Source organism: Falco naumanni, chromosome 1, assembly GCF_017639655.2.
Source record: "Falco naumanni isolate bFalNau1 chromosome 1, bFalNau1.pat, whole genome shotgun sequence".
Taxonomy (NCBI): domain Eukaryota; kingdom Metazoa; phylum Chordata; class Aves; order Falconiformes; family Falconidae; genus Falco; species Falco naumanni.
Window position 1 is genome coordinate 69,282,935 of NC_054054.1, and position 19,456 is coordinate 69,302,390.

Consider the following 19,456-nt stretch of genomic DNA (forward strand, 5'->3'; position numbering starts at 1 on the left):
TGGACAAAGGAACAAGTGCCCAAGAAAGCTTTTTCAAAGATACTGATAAGACACTTGGTTGGGTGCAACATGTGAGTCAGGTTTTTAGCTGCAAAGTAGCAACAGCGAAGCAGAAACACAGAGGAAGACACAGTATTTTGAATAGAAAAGCTGTGTATGAAAAAGTAAAAATATATGCAGCAGTTGCTAAGAGGAAGGCAAATTTTGCCTGAAGAGATGTTTATTTTATGCAAGCATAGTGACCCTTCCCATCATGCTTATTTTACTCTTCTCCATTCCTCCATAAAAAACTTTATCTACCCACACTATCAGCCATGGTCCTCATCTCAGACTTTCAGTCTCATGGATATATCAAGCTCACATCGAGACTCTTCTGTGAAAATCAAGACCCTAAACTTGTTAAGATACTCTGTGTTGAGAGCAGAGTTTAAAATACTTGCAGGTTGACCATGCCACTAGAAAGCCCACTGGGTTCTGAATTACCTAGAATTTCCCAGGGGATGAAGCCCTAGGTATATATTCTATTGCTGTATTCTACACCATAAGTGATAAAGGCACATCTGTCTACACAGAAAACCGAATTTTGGTGATAAGGTGGCAGAGTGAAGAAATGCTCTAAGGAATGGGGCTTGCTAATTCCGCTGCAGGGAGGCTAAAGGTGGTGATGACAACAGGTGCTTCTGGGATGGTGAGTGTAACAGTGATGTCTGGCACCATACAGTTAAGCAAAACATGCAGGAACGTGTTCAGTATACCGCTCAGTACAGTACTCCTATTTTTCCAAAAACAATACAGTGCAGTGTTACACTCCATGAAAGAACCAACGTCCTAAGCAATATATGTAACTGGTAACACAAGTTAACATCAACTAAAAAAGCATGTAAACAACAGGAAGCTCAGATTTAAAGAAATTAAGCTTACTTATAGTTTTCTTTAGTGAAATGAACCTTTCTTGTATGCAGGGGACCTGTTCCTCTTTCCTCTTGAAAAATACTTTTACTTCACTTGAGGTAGACTGTGCCCATTGGACTCTGTGTTTAAAACTTCAGCTGAAGGGGTAAATACAGGTTTCTAATACACTCCTTGTGGCTGTAACTATTCCTGAGAGGGAAAAAAATGAACAACAGTTTCTGGAATATGCCCTGTCATCGACCAGACAGGCAGTATGAAGAAAAAAAAAAAAGATCTGAAAAGATACACAATGGTAGATGTTAGGCTGACAGATATTGACAGATAAGGTAGACAGAATCATAGAATCATTTAGGTTGGAGAAGATCTTTAAGATTATTGAGCCCAACCATTAACCTACTGCCAAGTCCACCACTAAACCATGTCCCTAAGTGACACGACCACATGTCTTTTAATTACCTTCAGGGATGGTGATTCCACCACCTCCCTGGGCAGCCTGTTCCAATGTTTGATCATCCTTTCAGTGAAGAAAGTTCTTCCTAACACCCAATCTGAACCTTCCCTGGCACAACTTGAGGCCATCTCCTCTTGTTCTGTCACTTGTTACTTGGGAGGAGAGACCACCCTGACAGAATATGGCAGACATGACAGAAATCACACAGAAACAACTTGAACATTTATCTTAATCATTACAGGGATCTATGAATTGTTCATAATCATAATCACACCAGTAAAAGATACTGATTTCAGGGCAATCTACTGCCAGGTAAATTTTCCTTGAGGGATGCATTAAATGAGTAACTTCTTTCAAGTCCACTTTTTAAATATTAACTTCCTCCTTGTTGTCTTAAAACACATTACAAATACTAACTCATTATGTCATCTATTCAGTGGAATCAGGCAATAATTCCTGCAAAAATCTTCCACTTACATAAGCAGAAATTAAGGAACAGAAAATTATTTTCCCACAAAATAATCTGTCATCAAAACAGAAAGGGATCTCCTGCTTATCAGTTTCATACTTAAAACCACAAACCCATCCTTCCTCCTTTCTAAATATTTCATCCTCACTGAGGCTAAGGAAGTTAACCATAAATATCACACTACCCTCCAAGTCAATAAATCACACTATGACTGTGTAAAAAACACTTGATTTGTAGTTAATGGCATGCATGATCATTCTGCATTTGTGATGCTAATGTAACATGTGTACTTCTTGGAAAATGGAACAGAAGAAAAGAATCCAAGTCCAAATTATCTATTAAACTTTTGATGTCACTACTTCTCCTCTGGGGCTATGCAATTCTGCTTTTCAAGCAACTTTATATACGGTATATTTAAAAGTAGCATTTTTTGAGTAAATATTATCTTCATCATATGATAGGTAACATTCTCTGTCAGTTCAAGAAAGAAAGAGGCATAAGAAAACTGTGAGGCATCAAGAAAATCCAGCAACTCAATCAGCTAAATCAATCTTGGTACTCAGCATCCCTCTTAGTAAACCTACATGAAAGGGTAAGAAAGTCATCAAAACTATCAGACATCGTAGTATCAAAATATCTTCAGCACAGATAAACACTGTGCTTTGGAAAAAATAATTCAAAAGCTTCCTAACACTTTTTCTGCATCAGGTATTCCAAACCGATTTGCTTTTTCCAGTTAAGTTTTTTCCACACGTACTTGATCCTTCTTCAAAAACTACAAGCAGCATTTGTGTTAAAGTTTCTTGCATTTCATTACAGTGTGAAGATTTTCCCTCATAAATAAACAATAATTTACCTTTCAAAGCCAGTAAGATTTCGTATTCTTTTCTGCTATGCCTTTTAAACAGATTTCTAACTGTCCACGTAATCAATTTTTGTACCAAAGGTATTTTGCATAGGGGATCACAATGATAAGCCCCCAAACTGAACATTACTCTGTCCATTAGGAAGACAGTCTACTTGGCCTCACTTGCAACACAATCATAGAATGCAGAAAAATCTGCAGTTGATGCAAAAGACAACTTGGGCAGGATGGTGAGGGACAGCAAAGCCAGCTTAAAAAAAATGGTGCTAAACTGTCTGCCCTAATCCCAGCCTTGCACACCCTGCACCTCTCAGCGATGCCAGCAGTGAAAGAGATGCAGCTGTTGGAATACATGGTGTTAAGATTTTTTTTGCGGACAGAATCGGAAACTACACTACATTGATCCCCACTTGCAGGCAGGCAACAGGGTGGAACTGGGATGAGTTCTGCAGGTGAGTGAAACAATTGTGAATGCCTCCACAGGTAGAGCAGAAAAACATACATATGGCCTCTGGCACTACCTGAAAAAGGCAGAAAGAGAAGGAACCTGTTGAATAAACGTTTGACAAACTGTTTTATGCACTTAGATTGTCAGCACTTTACAGAATGCCTCCAGCAATGCACCAGAATCACTGTTACCTACTCCAGGCTGTTTCAGCCAAGCAGCTCTCATTATTCACTGCTCTAGTTCAGCCATCCTTTGGGAAAACCTCACAAACAAAACAAACCAGCAAAGTTTCCTAAGGAGCTTGGCTTAGTCATGCTCCTGCAACAGTGTTTTCCACATAATCTTTGCAAGGTCCTACTGTTCCAATAACACACTGAGTCCAATACAACTCCTACAGCTTTTTGCAGATTGTACTACAGCTCTTCACATCCAGTTTTATATCGTGCAGCCAATGTCCGATGCTGTCTCCTTTCCTCAGCAAACCAAACACTTGAACACAAGAAAACTGTTCTATACATCACCAATATAATGTCACCTAAGTCATTATCACCTCCATGGGCTACAGGCGCACACACGTAGCAGTCACAGTGAAGAGACTAGAACCGAGGCACCAGCAAGACATTCAGTCTGAGTGGAAATTATCAAAAACATATTACTCCTGTGACAAGAAAATACACATACTCAGCAATATTCAGAATCAAGTGTACGGTCTTTTTCAAGGGCTAGAAGTGCATAAACCCCTTCTATTCAACAGTATTAAAGACTGATGACAGATTTAAAAAAAAAAAAAAAGCAGCAAAAATCAAATCACCAGATACTAGCTATAACTAAAAGACAATATAAAGAAAACAAACCAGAAAAAGCGTCACACATATCACACAGAGGATAACCATAAGAAAAGCTGTTAAGAATGAAATAAACATGACTACGTAAGCCAAAACCAAACTTAACCTCACAGTTTCTGCTGTAACTTTAAAAAAAGAACAAGGCAGAAGATACCTCCATGAAGACACGTTTATGACCAAAGTTCTAATATAAACTGATTTGAATCAAGCGGATCAACTGTTTTGTATATTACCTGAAATAATTATGGACTTCATGTGAGTTTTCTCTTTCATAAGCCCAGACTGCAAGCTAGGACGACTTGGGCTATGAATTTTAACATATAAGAAAGAGCAATAAATCAGCCTAGAAAGTTACCAGATTGTCTTTAGGTCAAAAGAAGCAAACAATCTGGTGCAACATGGATTCAATTGTTTCTGCTCATGAAATACAGTCCTTACAGCAAGAAATACACCAGGAGATGCAGAACCAGAAGGAAATGATTTACAGTAGTCTAAGACATCAGCCTTGACTATCACACAGGTTTTGTAACTTTGTTTTTCCTCATGCCTCGGGCTCATTGCCAGTATCAGACACACAAAAAAGTATATAGGTAGTCTGGGCAGCATACCCATAAATTATAAATTATGTCAATGACTTTCCAGAGAGAAACAATCAAGCATGACTTTAACCTGATCCTTTAGATTGTTTTTCTTTTTTCATACTGAACCTACATAAATTCTGGCAAAGAGGGAATAAATTAGCTCAAAATACATAAATCACTCTGGGTCCTGATTTTCACTTCGTTTCATTTGGTATCAGGTGCTGTAACTTACTTGCCTGAGCTGAGCTATAGCTGTGTAATGAGATGGATCCTCTGGTACTGGTTGCTAATAAATTACTTAGAACTAGATATATACATGAGTTTACATTCCTATTCTCAAGGGGAAAATGGACTTGTCTAATTGATTGAGTTCCTAATTTCCATCTTGTTTTGACATACAGAAAATTCCTAGTCTGAGATACCAAGGAAGACTAGTAGGCAGGAAAACTTCCTGTGGATGCTCTGAGGGACAGTTTTCATATAGCTATGGTATTGTTGACCCAGCTCCTCTGTTCTACCTTTATGTAACTGCAATGTCTGAAAGAACTTTCAGAAATTCAAACAGTGTGGACAGCTGATTATTTCTATGGCTGTTTCACCGAATCATAGAATGGTTGAGATCGGAAGGGATGTCTGTGGGTCATCTGGCTCAACCCCCTCCTCAAGCACGGTCACCTACAGCTGGTAACTCAGACCACGTCCAGGCAGCTTTTGAATCGCTCTGAGAATGGAGACTGCACAACGTCTTGGAGCAACCTATGCCAGTGCTTAGTCACCCTCACAAAGTGGTTCCTGATGTTTAGATGGGGTTCTCCCATTTGTCTCCATTGCCTCGTCACTGGATATCACCTTGCTCCATCTTCTCTACACCTTCCTTTCAGGTATTTGTCCACGTTGATGAAATTCCCCACTGAGCCTTCTCTTCTCCAGGTTAAACAGTCCCAGCTCTCTCAGCTTTTCCTCATAGGAGAGACGCTCTCATAACTTAATCACCTTAGCCAGTGACATGCTTTGCTGGACTGTCTCAAATAGCTTTGTATCTCTTTTGTACTGGGGAGCCCAGAACTGGACACAGCACACAAGTGTTGGGTAGAGAGGAAGGATCACCTCCCTTGGCCAGCTGGCAACAATCCTCCTAATGCAGCCCAGGATGCCATTAGCTGCTTTTGCAGCCAGGCCACATTGCTGGTTCATGTTCATCTTGGTGTCCACCAGGACCCCCCGTCTCTCTTCTGCAAAGATGCTTTCCAGCCAGGCAACTGTCAGCATATAGCACATGGGGTTGTTCCTCCCCAGGTGCAGGACTTGGCATTTCCTTGAAAGGCATAAGGTCCTTGTCAGCCCACTGCTCCAGCCTGTCGAGGTCCCTCTGGATGGCAGCATGACCCTCTGGCATATCAGCCCCTCCTCCCAGTTTTGTATCATCAGCAGACTTGGCTGAGGGGACACAGTGCCCCTTTATCCAGATCATTAATGGAAGATGTGAAACAGAACTGAACCCAGGACTGACCTCTGTGAAACTAACAATTTTTGCATGTTTTAAGTCAAAACCAAGAAAGATCTCATAGAAGTATAGTGTAGTAATAGTTACATAAAGCACAAGACTGGTATGGCAATTACTGCACAGGCAGCTGCCTGGGAGCCTTTTCATGCCCTTCAGCATTACAGATTTTGTTTGTGGTTTTCATTAGGTAGGATTTGAGAGACTAAAACGTGCATGAAATTCACATCAGAATACATTGTGGAGAGACAAGAGGATGGAAAAGATTTAAGATGGGTTTAAGTGCTCAGTATGAAAGGAAATGAAGCAGTTTCAGGGTTATCTACAGGTTTTGGTAGACAGTTACTGATTCTTCTATATTCTGCTAAAGCAAAGCAGCAACATTCAATTTTATTTTGTACTATGTTCTTCTTGAAGTTGTACATTCTGAACCAGTAAGCCCAAATAACAATCCTAAAGACTTCCATGGGTTTTCATTGATATCTTTTGAGAGAACACAACAGATTTAGGATTCCATTTTAAAATGCAACGTGGCACATGCCTGAACTGTTGAAATAAACCAGAATTCTCCTGAATTGCGATTTTCACAATGTAGAGACATACAATGGTTCCTGGCTGAGATGGCCCAGGAGCACCAGACTAGAAGCTTTTTCCATCAGTAATTAAGATACTCTGCTGGAGAAAAAGTGAGAAAAGTTCAGGGACAGGCAACAAATTGTAACAGCTAGTATGAAAAGAGAGGAGAAACCTAAGAAAAAGACTGCAGTAAAGCTGCTGACAATTTTCAAAACTGGTTTGCAGACAGTATTGGAATGTTCTATGATAAATGAAAAACAGTCCAAATTTTAAATGGGACCTGTAAAGCTTTAAATAACAGAATCCCACAGGTAACAGAATTAATGAACAGTTCTATAGATAGATAGAAGACTGAACTAGGACAAAGGGGATAAGTTGGTTCCTGTCACATTTCAGGAAGCACATTTTATTCCTGTCTTTTCAGTTCTAATACATAAATAACCATAACTGATGACTATGCTTGGTCAAGTATGGGAAGTATTAGAGTTGAAAAGACAGACAGGAAAGTGTCTATAAAAAGTTCTCCCTTCTTTCAAGAACTATAGCCTGAACTGCTCTAAAATATTTTGAAATAATCTGAATAGTATAAAAGCTGCACCTTTAAACTGACAAACTGTCAGCTCTCAAAGACCGAGGGAAACTCTTCAGGTAAGCGAGGTGTCATTTTTCCTTTCAGCACAGTTCAAGAATGTCAGCTGCCCATCAGAAAATGAGATTGTCAAGATTGCATTGTACTCAGTTTCTACTTTTACTGAAACTGAAGGCAATAATCATACAGGGAAAAAGGAATTGTAAACATGTTAAATCAGGAAGCAATCAAAGGAAGCCCACTTAAAGGATCAGATTTGTTTGTACTATAAATGACACTGAAGATGCTAATCTCTGGTTCTTGGTTTTCAGAAGCTTATGATTTTGGGATTCAAACAAACATTTGAACCCAAACCCTGTTGTACTGAACTTTTAGTTCATTTAGTTAATTAATTATTTCCCCAACATCAATAACATTACCAACATGAAGAAAAAGTCAGGTGTGCACGCTTGCAGGGCAACTCTCTATATGCAGTCCCAAAGAACATCACATCAATGTGCACTAGGGACATGTTTCATTAAACAGACACATCATAGAAATTTCTATAGATTCCTTCTGCATGTCAAAACCTGACTGATTTTTCTCACTCTTCACACAGTGACAGCACAACAAGGTCCGGAGTATAGCTTAGAATTAAACTAGCACCTCCCGGCATTTGCTGCTTTTAGTCATTTCTTCCCATTTGGCTTCATGGTTGTCACCTTCAGCTTTGATTTTCTTGTTCAAACCAGAAAATGACTGAGTAAAGAAGGGTATTTTCTACTCTTTCTCAGCATGTGGAAGGTGCATACAATTCAGAGAGACAGGCAGCACTTCCACTTAGAGAAAACCTGCTGTGCTTTAAGTAAGGTATGAGTCTAGTGGACTTGATCACCCAGGCAAGCCCAAGAGCAATAGCAAAAAACTGTGCCTAACTGCCTTCTGCACTGTGTCAACTCTTCTCCGAAGATGAAGGTAGGCAACAAGTCACAGCACTTGTGTGCTTGTGTGTGCCTACATTTTCCATGTTTAACAAATGACCTTCAGAAACACACTAACATTCTTCAAGATTAGATGTGTAAGACTGATTATCTTGGAAAACTTAATTCCAAACTATACTTTCTAACGATCTCTAGAAACACCAGCAAATTCTCAATAAAGTTGCTAGACACAGAATGGTGCTGTGTTATCCTCAGAACTTGAATGCTCCCACTTCTTTCAAGCAAGGCAAGTGCTAACATCAAATTAGATGATTTATGTCTGTCAGGTTGACAGTATACATATCAATGGTATTTATCCTTGTACAGGTAGCTATTGTGTATACCAACGGTATAGAGATATCCTGCTAACGTAACATTATCAAGAGCTAAAACCAACAGCAGTTTCAAATTCTCTCAGGATTATTCAGTTAGAACATGTTTTATTTAGAGGGCTTTTTGGTATTCATTACAGAGCATACAAGAGTAATCCAATTGTAATAAAAATTCATAAAATAACTAAAGGATTCAAATTGCATAATTGCTTTAAATCACTTTTAAAAAGATTTTCTTTTCCAGAATCCTACTTTGAACATGAAATGTTACTCCAACATGAATGAGGTATCTATTTATAACCAAATGTTTGTGTGTAATGGTCAAATGCAAAAAAGAGGAATTGAATGTTTATTTTAGTCTTGATTTTCATCCAATACTTTGTGTAATTTATCCTGAAATTCTAATTATATCTCCCTATCTAAGCACTGCAAATATGAAAACTGAGGGAAACATCTATTTGCCAGAGCTTTTTTCCTCTTCTTTTTCTAAAGCAAAGAGATGTTTGCGGTCAAATTACTTAACAAAAAGAACTCAATGTGTCAGTAATCATCCCAACAAAGAAAACATGTCCATTTACAGTATTGTTTAACTATTTCTATAGTTGGTGACCGCATTAAACAGGTATTTGAATGTGAATATGCCAGATGATTAAAAACAACCTTCATGGGTGCCAAACATTAGCTATTTCTGCAAAATTAACTAAAAGCATGCAAAAGCAATGTGCAAAATTACACACACCTACTATAACCACTGGCCTCTTCGGCAATATGCATAGTCCACAGCTGATGTGATTTTGTCTACAAAAGTAATGTCAATAAAACACACCAGGAGTTATTACAAGCTCATTATGTCATCATCCAAGGAGCAATATATATTATAGCTCAGGAACTGTAACACAGCAGGGGTATGAAAATGGGTATCTATTCATGAAACAAATCTACCGTTTATGTTGAAGTACATGAAAAATAATGTTAGTTGGACAAAAACCATAGTAACCAGAAGCTATGCAGTTCAACAGCCTTTTAGCAGTTGAGGAATAAAACCGAACAAAAGTTAATTTTATGAAGTCAGCCACTGCAGACCTCAATTAAGGGAAGGCGCCTGCGATTTGCAAGTGAATCAAAACTCTGATTTTTTTGGTTGCCAGCAGTGGTCCAGGCTGGAGGCTTCTGAAAAAGGAGCAACAATCTTTTTAATGAACAGCAGTTGGCTCAGAGTTCTTGGCCTAAGATCTAAAGCATGAGGCTTCCATCCCCCATGATCCTTCCCTATCATCTATTTTAACAATGGGTAACTTCATTATCCTTACTTTAAAAGCCACTGTTCAAAACCCTGATTTAAAACCTGGCTCAATGATAGTAATGTAATGGGCAATTCCACTGGCTAAATACCGATGCCACAAAGAAACATGCACATTGTAAACATGATCACTTATCTTTAAGTATGCAAACTTACTGGCACCCCCAGAGTTCTATACTAAGTTGGTTATTTTATCCCAGATCACCACTTCCATATTTTTTTGTATCTTTGCAAAATAATAGGATTCTTTGTATACAAGCTATTAAAATCACCTGCATGGTTTTCCTCACCATATGCTTATTTTAATATATATTTCTATATAGACTGAATGCAACCAAATAGTAGGTGAGCTTGTCACAAAACACACATAAGCAGCTCTTACATCTATCAATTCAAACAGCCATAGATAACCCAGAATGGTCCACAGTCCAGGAAATACCAGATGAAAAACGTCTCCACAAACATATGGGAGTGGGTAGGGAAAGAAAATTGCTAGAGGGAGTGAGTTCCACAGCTGCAGTATGTCAAATAACCATCCTCCATTCAACTCACCCTTCCCTTTCCACATTTACACCCCACTGTTCCTCTCCACATGCCTGCACCAAAAGTACCCTGGCTGTCTTGAAAATATTAGGCTAAAACATCTGATAAAACTCAGATGTTCCTTAGCCAAGTAGTTACTGTGTGAGGTTTTTGTTTTTTTTTTTAAACCAGTAAATGAAAAGGTAATTTTAGACTTGTTCATGTTTATTTCATAAGCAAGGAAACTTGCCCATTTCCTCCATGTTTAACATTTCCCATCATGCCAAAGCCACAACCAGTTTCCCCCACCTTGGATGCAGTTCCCTAACTCATACATAGGAGCGGATCAGACACATCTGAGAGTACTGGGAGAGCTGGCTGGCGTCATCAACCAAGAAAACCCGAAGCTGTAACAGCACACTAACAGAAAGATAAAATGACAATTACTTAGGAATGACAAAAGCATACAAATTTTAAAGCCAATTAATGTCTTTGCTGGATTAAAGTGCACAAAATATTAACACCAGTTTCTGAAATTAGACTTTGGCTGTGGCACATGAAGCCAACACAGCTAAGAAGCACAAATGCCTTTTTTCTGCGTACCACATCTATTTCCAATCTGTTTGCAACTAGCCAAGTGCTAGTTTATCCAAATTTCATGATCACATAACAACAACATAATTCTTGACATTATTTTAGTTCTCATATATGTAAGATGCTCCTGACTCCACCACTTACTGAATTGCACTCTAATTCCAAAGGCAGACAGAACAGAGTTTTGTGATTTTTTTTTTCTAAGCTTCAAGAAATGTAACTCAATCCTCACCAATACACAAATACCATATTGGGTACTAGTGTTGATGAAAGGATTTCAAAGATAAAAAGACATCCATGGAAAATAAGGGATAATAAAACACAAAGCAATATGATCAGCAATACATTATTTCTACACTCCAATGTACTTGCTCAAACTAACCAAACCATAGGTGGCAGAGAAGCGTGTAGGAACAGCAGATCTAAAAAAGGAGAACAAATGGTACCACGTCTTTCAACCTTCAGATTTGTTAAGTGAGAAACAGTAATGGTCCTTCTCTGCAGGTCGTTTATCTATGCATTTTGATCAACAGGTAGTGTAAACATTTTACACTATTTTCCCAGTGAATCCAGTAAAATTGGGTTGCAATACATCTTACATATGGTTGTGCCATATACAGGTGCAAGATTTTACAACCTGCTTATGAAATGATTCCTTAGTGCTTAAAGGATCAAGTCTCCATTGTGGGTTTCCTACGGCACTGGGCACACACAGTACACCTCTCGGGGATATCACTGCATTGTTATGCTTTGGTACTTGCATACCCCATGACTTGTCTCACTTGCATGTTTGCTCCACTCGGCAAGTTCCAGCTGTATCTCTCTGGGAAAGTATAAAGATCTCACCCCAGATATTTTTTTGTTCTAGCTCTGTATTCCACACCCATTTTCCATTTGGCTGTGTGCATGCCTACTGTGGCAACCTAGAGAACTGCAGAAGACTAAAACAGTTCCAAGAGCTTTTCATGGAGGTCAGAAAACCAATATGGTATTACAGACTCTATTAGCCAAGTCTCACTCAACCTCTCAAAAGATAAATTTAACACCCCCAGAAAGATTAATATTTACATTCAAAGCCAACTCAAGATGTTTTTAAAATAGAAGCCCCTTAAAACTTTTCAAATACCCACAACAATGGAGTCTAAACAAAGAAGGTGTTCAATACACAAAAATAATTAGAAAGTGATGTTTCATGTATTTGAAAGTCAGGGACTAAAACTTGTTGTCCTCAGTATCACAAAGAGACTGTCATCTTCAGTACAGCTGTGATTTCAACCCTCATGTATCCTGAGTAACCACTCTTCTAATTCTTACAGCTCAAGGGCAATCTTTCAATCAAGTAAGAATGACAACTTTATCACAAGGAATGTGACACTAAAATTGCTGAAGCAGTACGGGTACATTTCAATTCACAGAACAGGTTCGTATTTGTTGAAGATACTGGAATTTATTTTTTTTTTAATAAATTAGCACTAAAATTAGTAGATATATTCAATATTAGTAAAGCTGTATCATTTAACAAACCTGTTTCAAGGGCTCCATCACAGCTGATGCTATGCAAACCTATGAAAGGTCAGCAACATTCAGGTAAAATAGAGTCTAAAGGCAAAAAAGCATAGTTAGTCAATAACTTGATGTCTAGAATCAGTGATTACTTAATTAAGAATAATCAAATAATATTCACTTCACATAAAATGAACATTTCCACTAGCACCTTTAAAAAAAATCATACAAAAATTAAAACATTTAAGTAAAATAGTTTTGAGTTACAACTTAGGAAATATACCAACCTGAGACATAAAAAGTTTTAAAACTCTTCTGTTTTCACTCAGAAATGACCTGAGTGATTGTTGTTATAAAATTCTCCTAAACATTCTTCCTTACATATGAGGCCCATCAGGGGAATTTTGAAAATACAGGTATTTCCTAAATTCACTTTGAGGAGAAGAGTGCAAAGCACGACACGTCATTATTCATTTAATCCCTGAGTAAACAAAAGCCACAAGTAAAGAGAAAATTAATTTGGTTTCAGTTTTACTGTTTGCATACAATCTTAACATATTATTAACTTCGGAAATTTAATTCCGTTTAATAATAGTTGTAATGAGCTGAAACTTGCTAAGGACAAGCTACTGAACCAAAAGCACGATAGCCAGGTAATTTAAGTGCAAGTCTTGAGTGTGGAAAGTTCTGAGGTTTTCTTCATTTTATTCAAGAGCCCTGTAAGTAACACTTTTGACACTAGACATATAGACAGGTCTAGATTTTCCCTTTAAAAAAAAAAAAGAAAGGAGTGATAAAATCACAAGAACTTAAGACTGAGATTGTACATCAGGAGTTTGCTATGGCAAATGCTCCCAGGCAAAACCACTATGAGTAGTACTTGCATAGGCTTAATAAAGGTAAATGTTGCGCCTGCCTTTCTGCTGACAACTAAGCAACCAAACAGTAAGACTGAAACCAACACTTCGCTGTTCAGTTATCTTTTCTTAAGCAATGCTTTTCTAGCTCAATACTCTTTAAATATACATATATATTCATGGAAAGGGTAAATTACTAACCCTAAAGCGAAATCTTGACAGAAAATAGCTGCAGCTGACAGCCAAACTAGTATCCATATAATCTCATTATAAAATCAGCTGTGTGCCATTTCACTGCAGGTTACTTAAAGCTCAAACTTATTTGTGTACATACTTGACCATAAAAGTTTTTTAAAATTTTCATTCAATGAGAATACCTGGCATAGCATTTCACCTAGGAAGACAGATATTTAAAAATACATTTTGGATTATTATCACTGTCTTTTCCAATGACAGATCCACTAGGTAGGTTAAAAAAAAAAAAAAGTCAAGCAATAATCAGAACCAGAAAACATCAGCCTCATATTTATGGCAGCCCCACAAATCAATAATTTTATATGTATCTTTGTAAGAATGTTCAATGTAATTTTCATTTTTTAAAAAAAGGCAATAGATCGGTTTAGCAGAGTAATACTATCATCTCAAATTTTATTGTTAAGATCAAACCACAGAAAACAGGAGCGGGCCCAATGCACCTACCAGAAATCTCCCTTGACTACCCCTGCCCTAAATAAGGCAATACTAACACCTCTTGAAACAGGACTGAGGAAGCAGATAATTAACACGATAAAGACAAAAATGAAAGAACAAAAATAAAGCTGCATGTACACAGAGGTGACTAACACACACAGGAGCTCAGTTCAGTTTGGTTACGTTTCCTGTTACAAATGTACCTTCTTCCATCATTACTGGCTACAAGGGTAACATAAAAGAAGACTAACAAGACAATAGAAAATTATGACTACGTTAGGAAACATTTTGTTTGCTTTACAGCTGGTCCCAGTGGGGCAAGACATATAAGAAACACAAATAGTATTTAGGTCTGCATCTTGGAGATCTAGCTAGCTCCTTGCATAACAAGCTGCTAGAAGAACAAGAGTTGTTTAGTCACCTTGTTTATGGAATTCTAGGCTCTATTAATTCCATAACTATTTATGTATATAGAAACATCTAAAAAAATTAACGTAACAAAAAAATAATGTAATTGAGATCACATTTCTAGAGGTAAGTACACGGCACAGAGTGACACTTTAATCTGTGGTAGATTAGCTCATCATCAGCTGTTAAAAGTATCTTCTCCTTTTTATGCTTTTTTTATCTGCTTCTCTTCACCTTTCAATAAACAAAACATCAGTTCACCTCAACTATAGTTCACGTTTTACTATTCATAGTAAGGTAACTCCATCCTGAGACACGAGGAAGATTCTGTCCCTAAAAATTTCTTCTGACAGCAAGCTTCTTAAGAATGGGAAGCAATACACCTCAATTAGCAGAGGTGGCAGTGAAGTATCCATTTGCTGACATCATCCTTAGCTCCCACTATCTGGTCAATGGATAATTAGGGGTTTGCTTTCTTTCACTAAACACTTTCAAATGCCTAGTTACAGACTCCTTGTGTAATATTAAAGATATTTTTTAAGTCTTTTAAAAAAGATTGGTATATTAGAACACATTTTTGATAATCAGAATGATGCACAAAGTATTCTGATGAACTTTTATTAAAATAATCTTCCTACAGTAGTACAGAATTCTTTAGCAAAGTCAAGCCCCTATCTGTTGCACAGCCTTCTTCACCGACACCATAAATTTTACCTTTTCTGTTTCTCTAATGATCCATATTATTGGCTGTAACTGCTCTGCTTATGAACACAAATGCAGTTTTGACCATGAATGTGATTTTGAAGCAGACAAGACAGCTTTAGTAAAAAGGAAATCACCTTCCTTTCAATGACAGCAACGTTTTTCTAAACCTTTACAGATGGCTGTGATTCCATGCACAGTCGTTAGAACCAGAAACTTCTCAGTAAGAGAACCAAAAGTTGCTTAATGGCATATTAAAAGTACAGTTTGTGATGCTTTGCATGCAGTTCACCTTCTAAGCCTTTTTATGCTGCTTCCTTTTCCGAATGCAATGGGTTCAAGATGTGTGACGTCTGGTTCCCAGCTATGCTTGTATCTGCTGGATGTCGTTATGCACTGAAGATTTATGTTCAAATTCAAATCAAATGCAAGTTTCACACTCTAAGTAGGGATACCCACAAACATATTGTTCTTTGGAGAACAACTCTCTGGCTCCATAGATATAACTTGGACAGAGTAGTTATGTTCTTCTGCAGCCCACGCCCGATCCAGATCCACAAGCCCCATACACTGCTTTCCTAAAACAAGAGCAAAGGAGAGCATGGAAACTCTAAAAATGTAGACACATTACCAGAAACGTGCACTTCAATGTTAAGAAAACACATCATTAAGTCATCTAAAAAATGAGCTCCAAATTACTTAAAAAATCCTATCTTAATCTTTTACTTGCAGTCATCAATAGTTCTAAATCACATCTGTAACTTGTAACCCTCATTTAGCAAATATCTTGAGAAGGACTATTAACTCTTTATACATGGAGAAACATAACAGGCACAACTATTTTTTAAGTATTCTCAAAGCTTACAGAAAAATCCATGCATTGATGTAAAAGCCACAGAAAGAAAAAGAAATGCCTAGTTTACCCCTTAGTGCTCTGAACTGCCAAACTTCTACTCGCTTTATAACCGTAACCATTTTCCTCCTGTACTTTCATCTAAAATCTGAAAATCTGATTACTGAATATCAATAAAAGACTAACATACAATACAAAACAGTGATCCAGTGTAATCAATCTGAGACATATGAATGTAACTGCTTATAATCAAAAATACTAATTACTAATGAAAACTAACCTTATGTCAGATTTACCTGCAGAAAAAATGGGAAAGATAAATTCAAGTGTTTTTTCTGCTTATACGTTTGTATTATGATACAGCCATACCAAGATGAGGAAGCCATTTGTCTTTACATAATGACTCCTAATTATTATGTTTTGAAATACAGAATTTGTCAGATCATGTTTTCAGCAGTTTGAAACTCTCTTGCAAGAAAGATATAGCAAGCACTTCCCTGGAATGGTTTATTACTAACAGTCCTGTACTCTCAAGTCATGAGCAAGGCACAATCATGTTTCAGTCTCAAAGCCAATGGTCCTACCTCTTTTCTTGTCCCTGACAGAACCGTACAGTTAAATATATTTGGGGTCTGAGATGAAGGGAAGAAACAGGAGCACTCATTCTGTTTATCATCAGCATACAATCTGGCGTTTCAGACTACCCTCTAGAAACACCTGCCTCTCTTCCCCGAATATATACAGAACTTGAGCGACTGTACCATCACAAGCCCTGGTATGCATTTGTTAGGTGCCTGTAGCAGTTTTGGGTAGGTGGCACAAACATGCCCCTCAGTATCCTTGCATTTCAGAACAGCTGGTGCACATCACAATTTAATATGGTACTCTGCACAAACTACTCTGTCTTTCCACAGTGAGCCAGCAGCCAGAAGTATTTTCTGCTACTCAGCTAAACCCCTTAGTTACAAAAGATATTTACTACTTTGACTTCACCAACATTATGACATTCGGACTCTGTTCTGTTGGTGGCTTGGGATTTGATAGGGGTAGTAATTAGGTAGGAAATAATTTAGAGATACAATAACAAGGTTAGGCCTGAAAGAACTTTCCATCTCAGTCCTGTATGAATTTATATGTTGCAGGGAGAAATTACCAGTTTATATAACAAACCAAGATAGATCTTTAAATTACTTTTTCTGGCACTATTCTCCTACATTTGAGCTTTCACAGAAAATCACCTTCTGCAGTTGGCTGAACAAAACGTATATGCTTCTGACAGCAATATCATTATTATTCAAAGTACACACACTAAGGAGCAGTTGGGATTGTCACAACTGGGGCCTGCTTCCCTGGGTACTCTCAGTAGGAGTGTGTGAAATATATGGAGCAGTTCTGTGACCAGAGAGAATAAATCAGGTGGGCTGTAGTGATGCTAACAAAACCATTCCGTATGTTTGCACTCACTGCTGTATATAGTGGATAAAACACACATGTCCAGTGAAAATAGGAAACAGAACTTTGTTCATTTAAGAGGCAATAGCTGTGTGTAGTAGTGGAATTGGGTGCAATTGTGTATTTTTACGTTCACAGATAGTGCAGCAATTGCTGATAACTCCTTTGACAAATGTGTTGTTTCAGCCATGACAGTCACAGACAGAACGCTGTACTTCAGCACTTTAGGGACTTACAGATAATGAAACAAAATGATTTGTCATATCACTGAAGTTGCATAAATTCCATGGTAATTGTTAAAATGGTGTTTAAAATACAATCCTAAAATGACTTGCTCTGCTACTTTTTGAATATTCTGCTACAATTTACAATAGAAAAGTAAAAAGTCTCCATCTGTTCAGGAATATTTTCATTAAACGAAATCCACAGTTTTCTCAATACCTGATCATGCACTGCATAAAATAAGCTAAATAAATTAACATATTAACCATGGCCGTAACACTGATACGACTCAATCTTCAATTATTTGCAAGCAGAACTTAAAAGCACCCCGACAAGAGTCCCATAAAAGCAGTTTCAGAGCTGAAACAGAACACTGAATTAGGAATGATCTTCACTGAAACAAACCTATTCCATGGAACTTAAAGAAAAAAATCACATTCTTTAAAACAGAAAAAGCAATGATGTAGGGGAAGGGAGAGGAATAAGATTTATGTTCGAGTTTTTGTCAGGGCAAAACACAGAAGTTAAAGTTGTGGGAAAAAAATGGCAGTTTCAGAGAAAGAGAATAGATAAAAGTTACAATCTTTCTTTTTTGGGTCCTTTTCCAATTTTCTGTCCACCTGGCAAGCAGCAGGAGCAAAGTGGGGTGCTACAGTGGTAACTGAACACTACCTGTTTTAAGGTTGTTTTTTTCAAATACTGTGATGATAGCAAAAGAGCAGACAAATTCATTATTAAATAGACAGCTATCTCAGAATATGTATTAACTTTCTTTCTGTACAGTGAGTATAGGAAATACTTTGAATTTTTCAAATTAAGCTTTAAAAAATTACGATTGTTTGCTACTACTGTTTCAATATACTTTTAAAGTGTTTCTTTTAAACCAAGAATGCATAGTTATATACTGAGAGTTCCCAGCCTCTTCTGTCTTTTCTGACCTGGAAGCTAGTTTACAGCTTCCATCAGAACATTAATACCAGACAGGAACACATTACAACCTTTTGTAAGTCAAAGAATACTAGAATATTGCACATATTGAAAAAATGGATTTCCTTACTCTAAGTATTTGAAGTGCTATGTATTTTGTTGTCCTTCTGAGTATTGAAATCCCAGCTATTTTAATGATAAGCTTCTTGCATTTCTTTTCATCAGAAACCATTGACACCAGATCAAGAAACTAAAATCTCAGCAATCAATTTACTTTGGCTGTTTATTGCATATAAATGACCCAACAGAAGGCAGCTGCTCTTACTCAAAATGGCAATAAAGTACAAATCTGAAACACAACTGATTATCAAAAGGTAAAAATTGGTCGCACACTGCTGTAGCTATAATCTAAGTTTCCATGCACTGGGAAGGCTGGTACCCCAGGTAAGGGGTAAGCCAAACTGTGTTCTTGGCAAAGTTTTCAGATTATAATTATTGTTTACTATTTAAAATATATATATATAAAATCCCAGAAAATCTTCTGGTTTTTTTCTGAAATTATGATGATGATCCTAAGAGGTGAACCAAATAGGTTTGTATGCTCTTACAGCCGCCAGTACCAAAGCTAGCCCAGCCTCTGCAATTTACCCTTTTTGTTTCCAGCTGGCATTACATGTTTGCCCTTTTAAGAGAGTTATCATCAGCGATTACAAGCAGGAGAATGTTGCACACTGAAAATCACTACTACAAATAAGCTTGTGCTTTTAATGTAAGATAAAATGGCAATAACAGGACTTTAATGAACTTTACAAAGACCTCATTCTTTTCAGAGAACAGTGGGAGGGAAGAAAAAAAGGTGAAGCAACAAAAATCAGTAACATGCAAACTCTATCTCATA

The 19,456-nt window shown here is 37.4% G+C and overlaps 1 protein-coding gene across 5 annotated transcripts in view; it reads right to left on the minus strand.

The window, feature by feature from the left end:
* Positions 1 to 13,935: 13,935 nt before the first annotated feature.
* The window catches only part of GSTCD (glutathione S-transferase C-terminal domain containing), a 73,781-nt gene continuing 68,260 nt past the window's right edge, over positions 13,936 to 19,456 (minus strand). For all 5 annotated transcript variants that reach the window (XM_040598159.1, XM_040598149.1, XM_040598178.1 and 2 more), the window contains one exon: positions 13,936 to 15,682. In XM_040598159.1, coding sequence (XP_040454093.1) covers positions 15,546 to 15,682 — 137 coding nt within the window. In that variant the 3' untranslated portion in view covers positions 13,936 to 15,545. The remainder of the gene's footprint in view (positions 15,683 to 19,456) is intronic.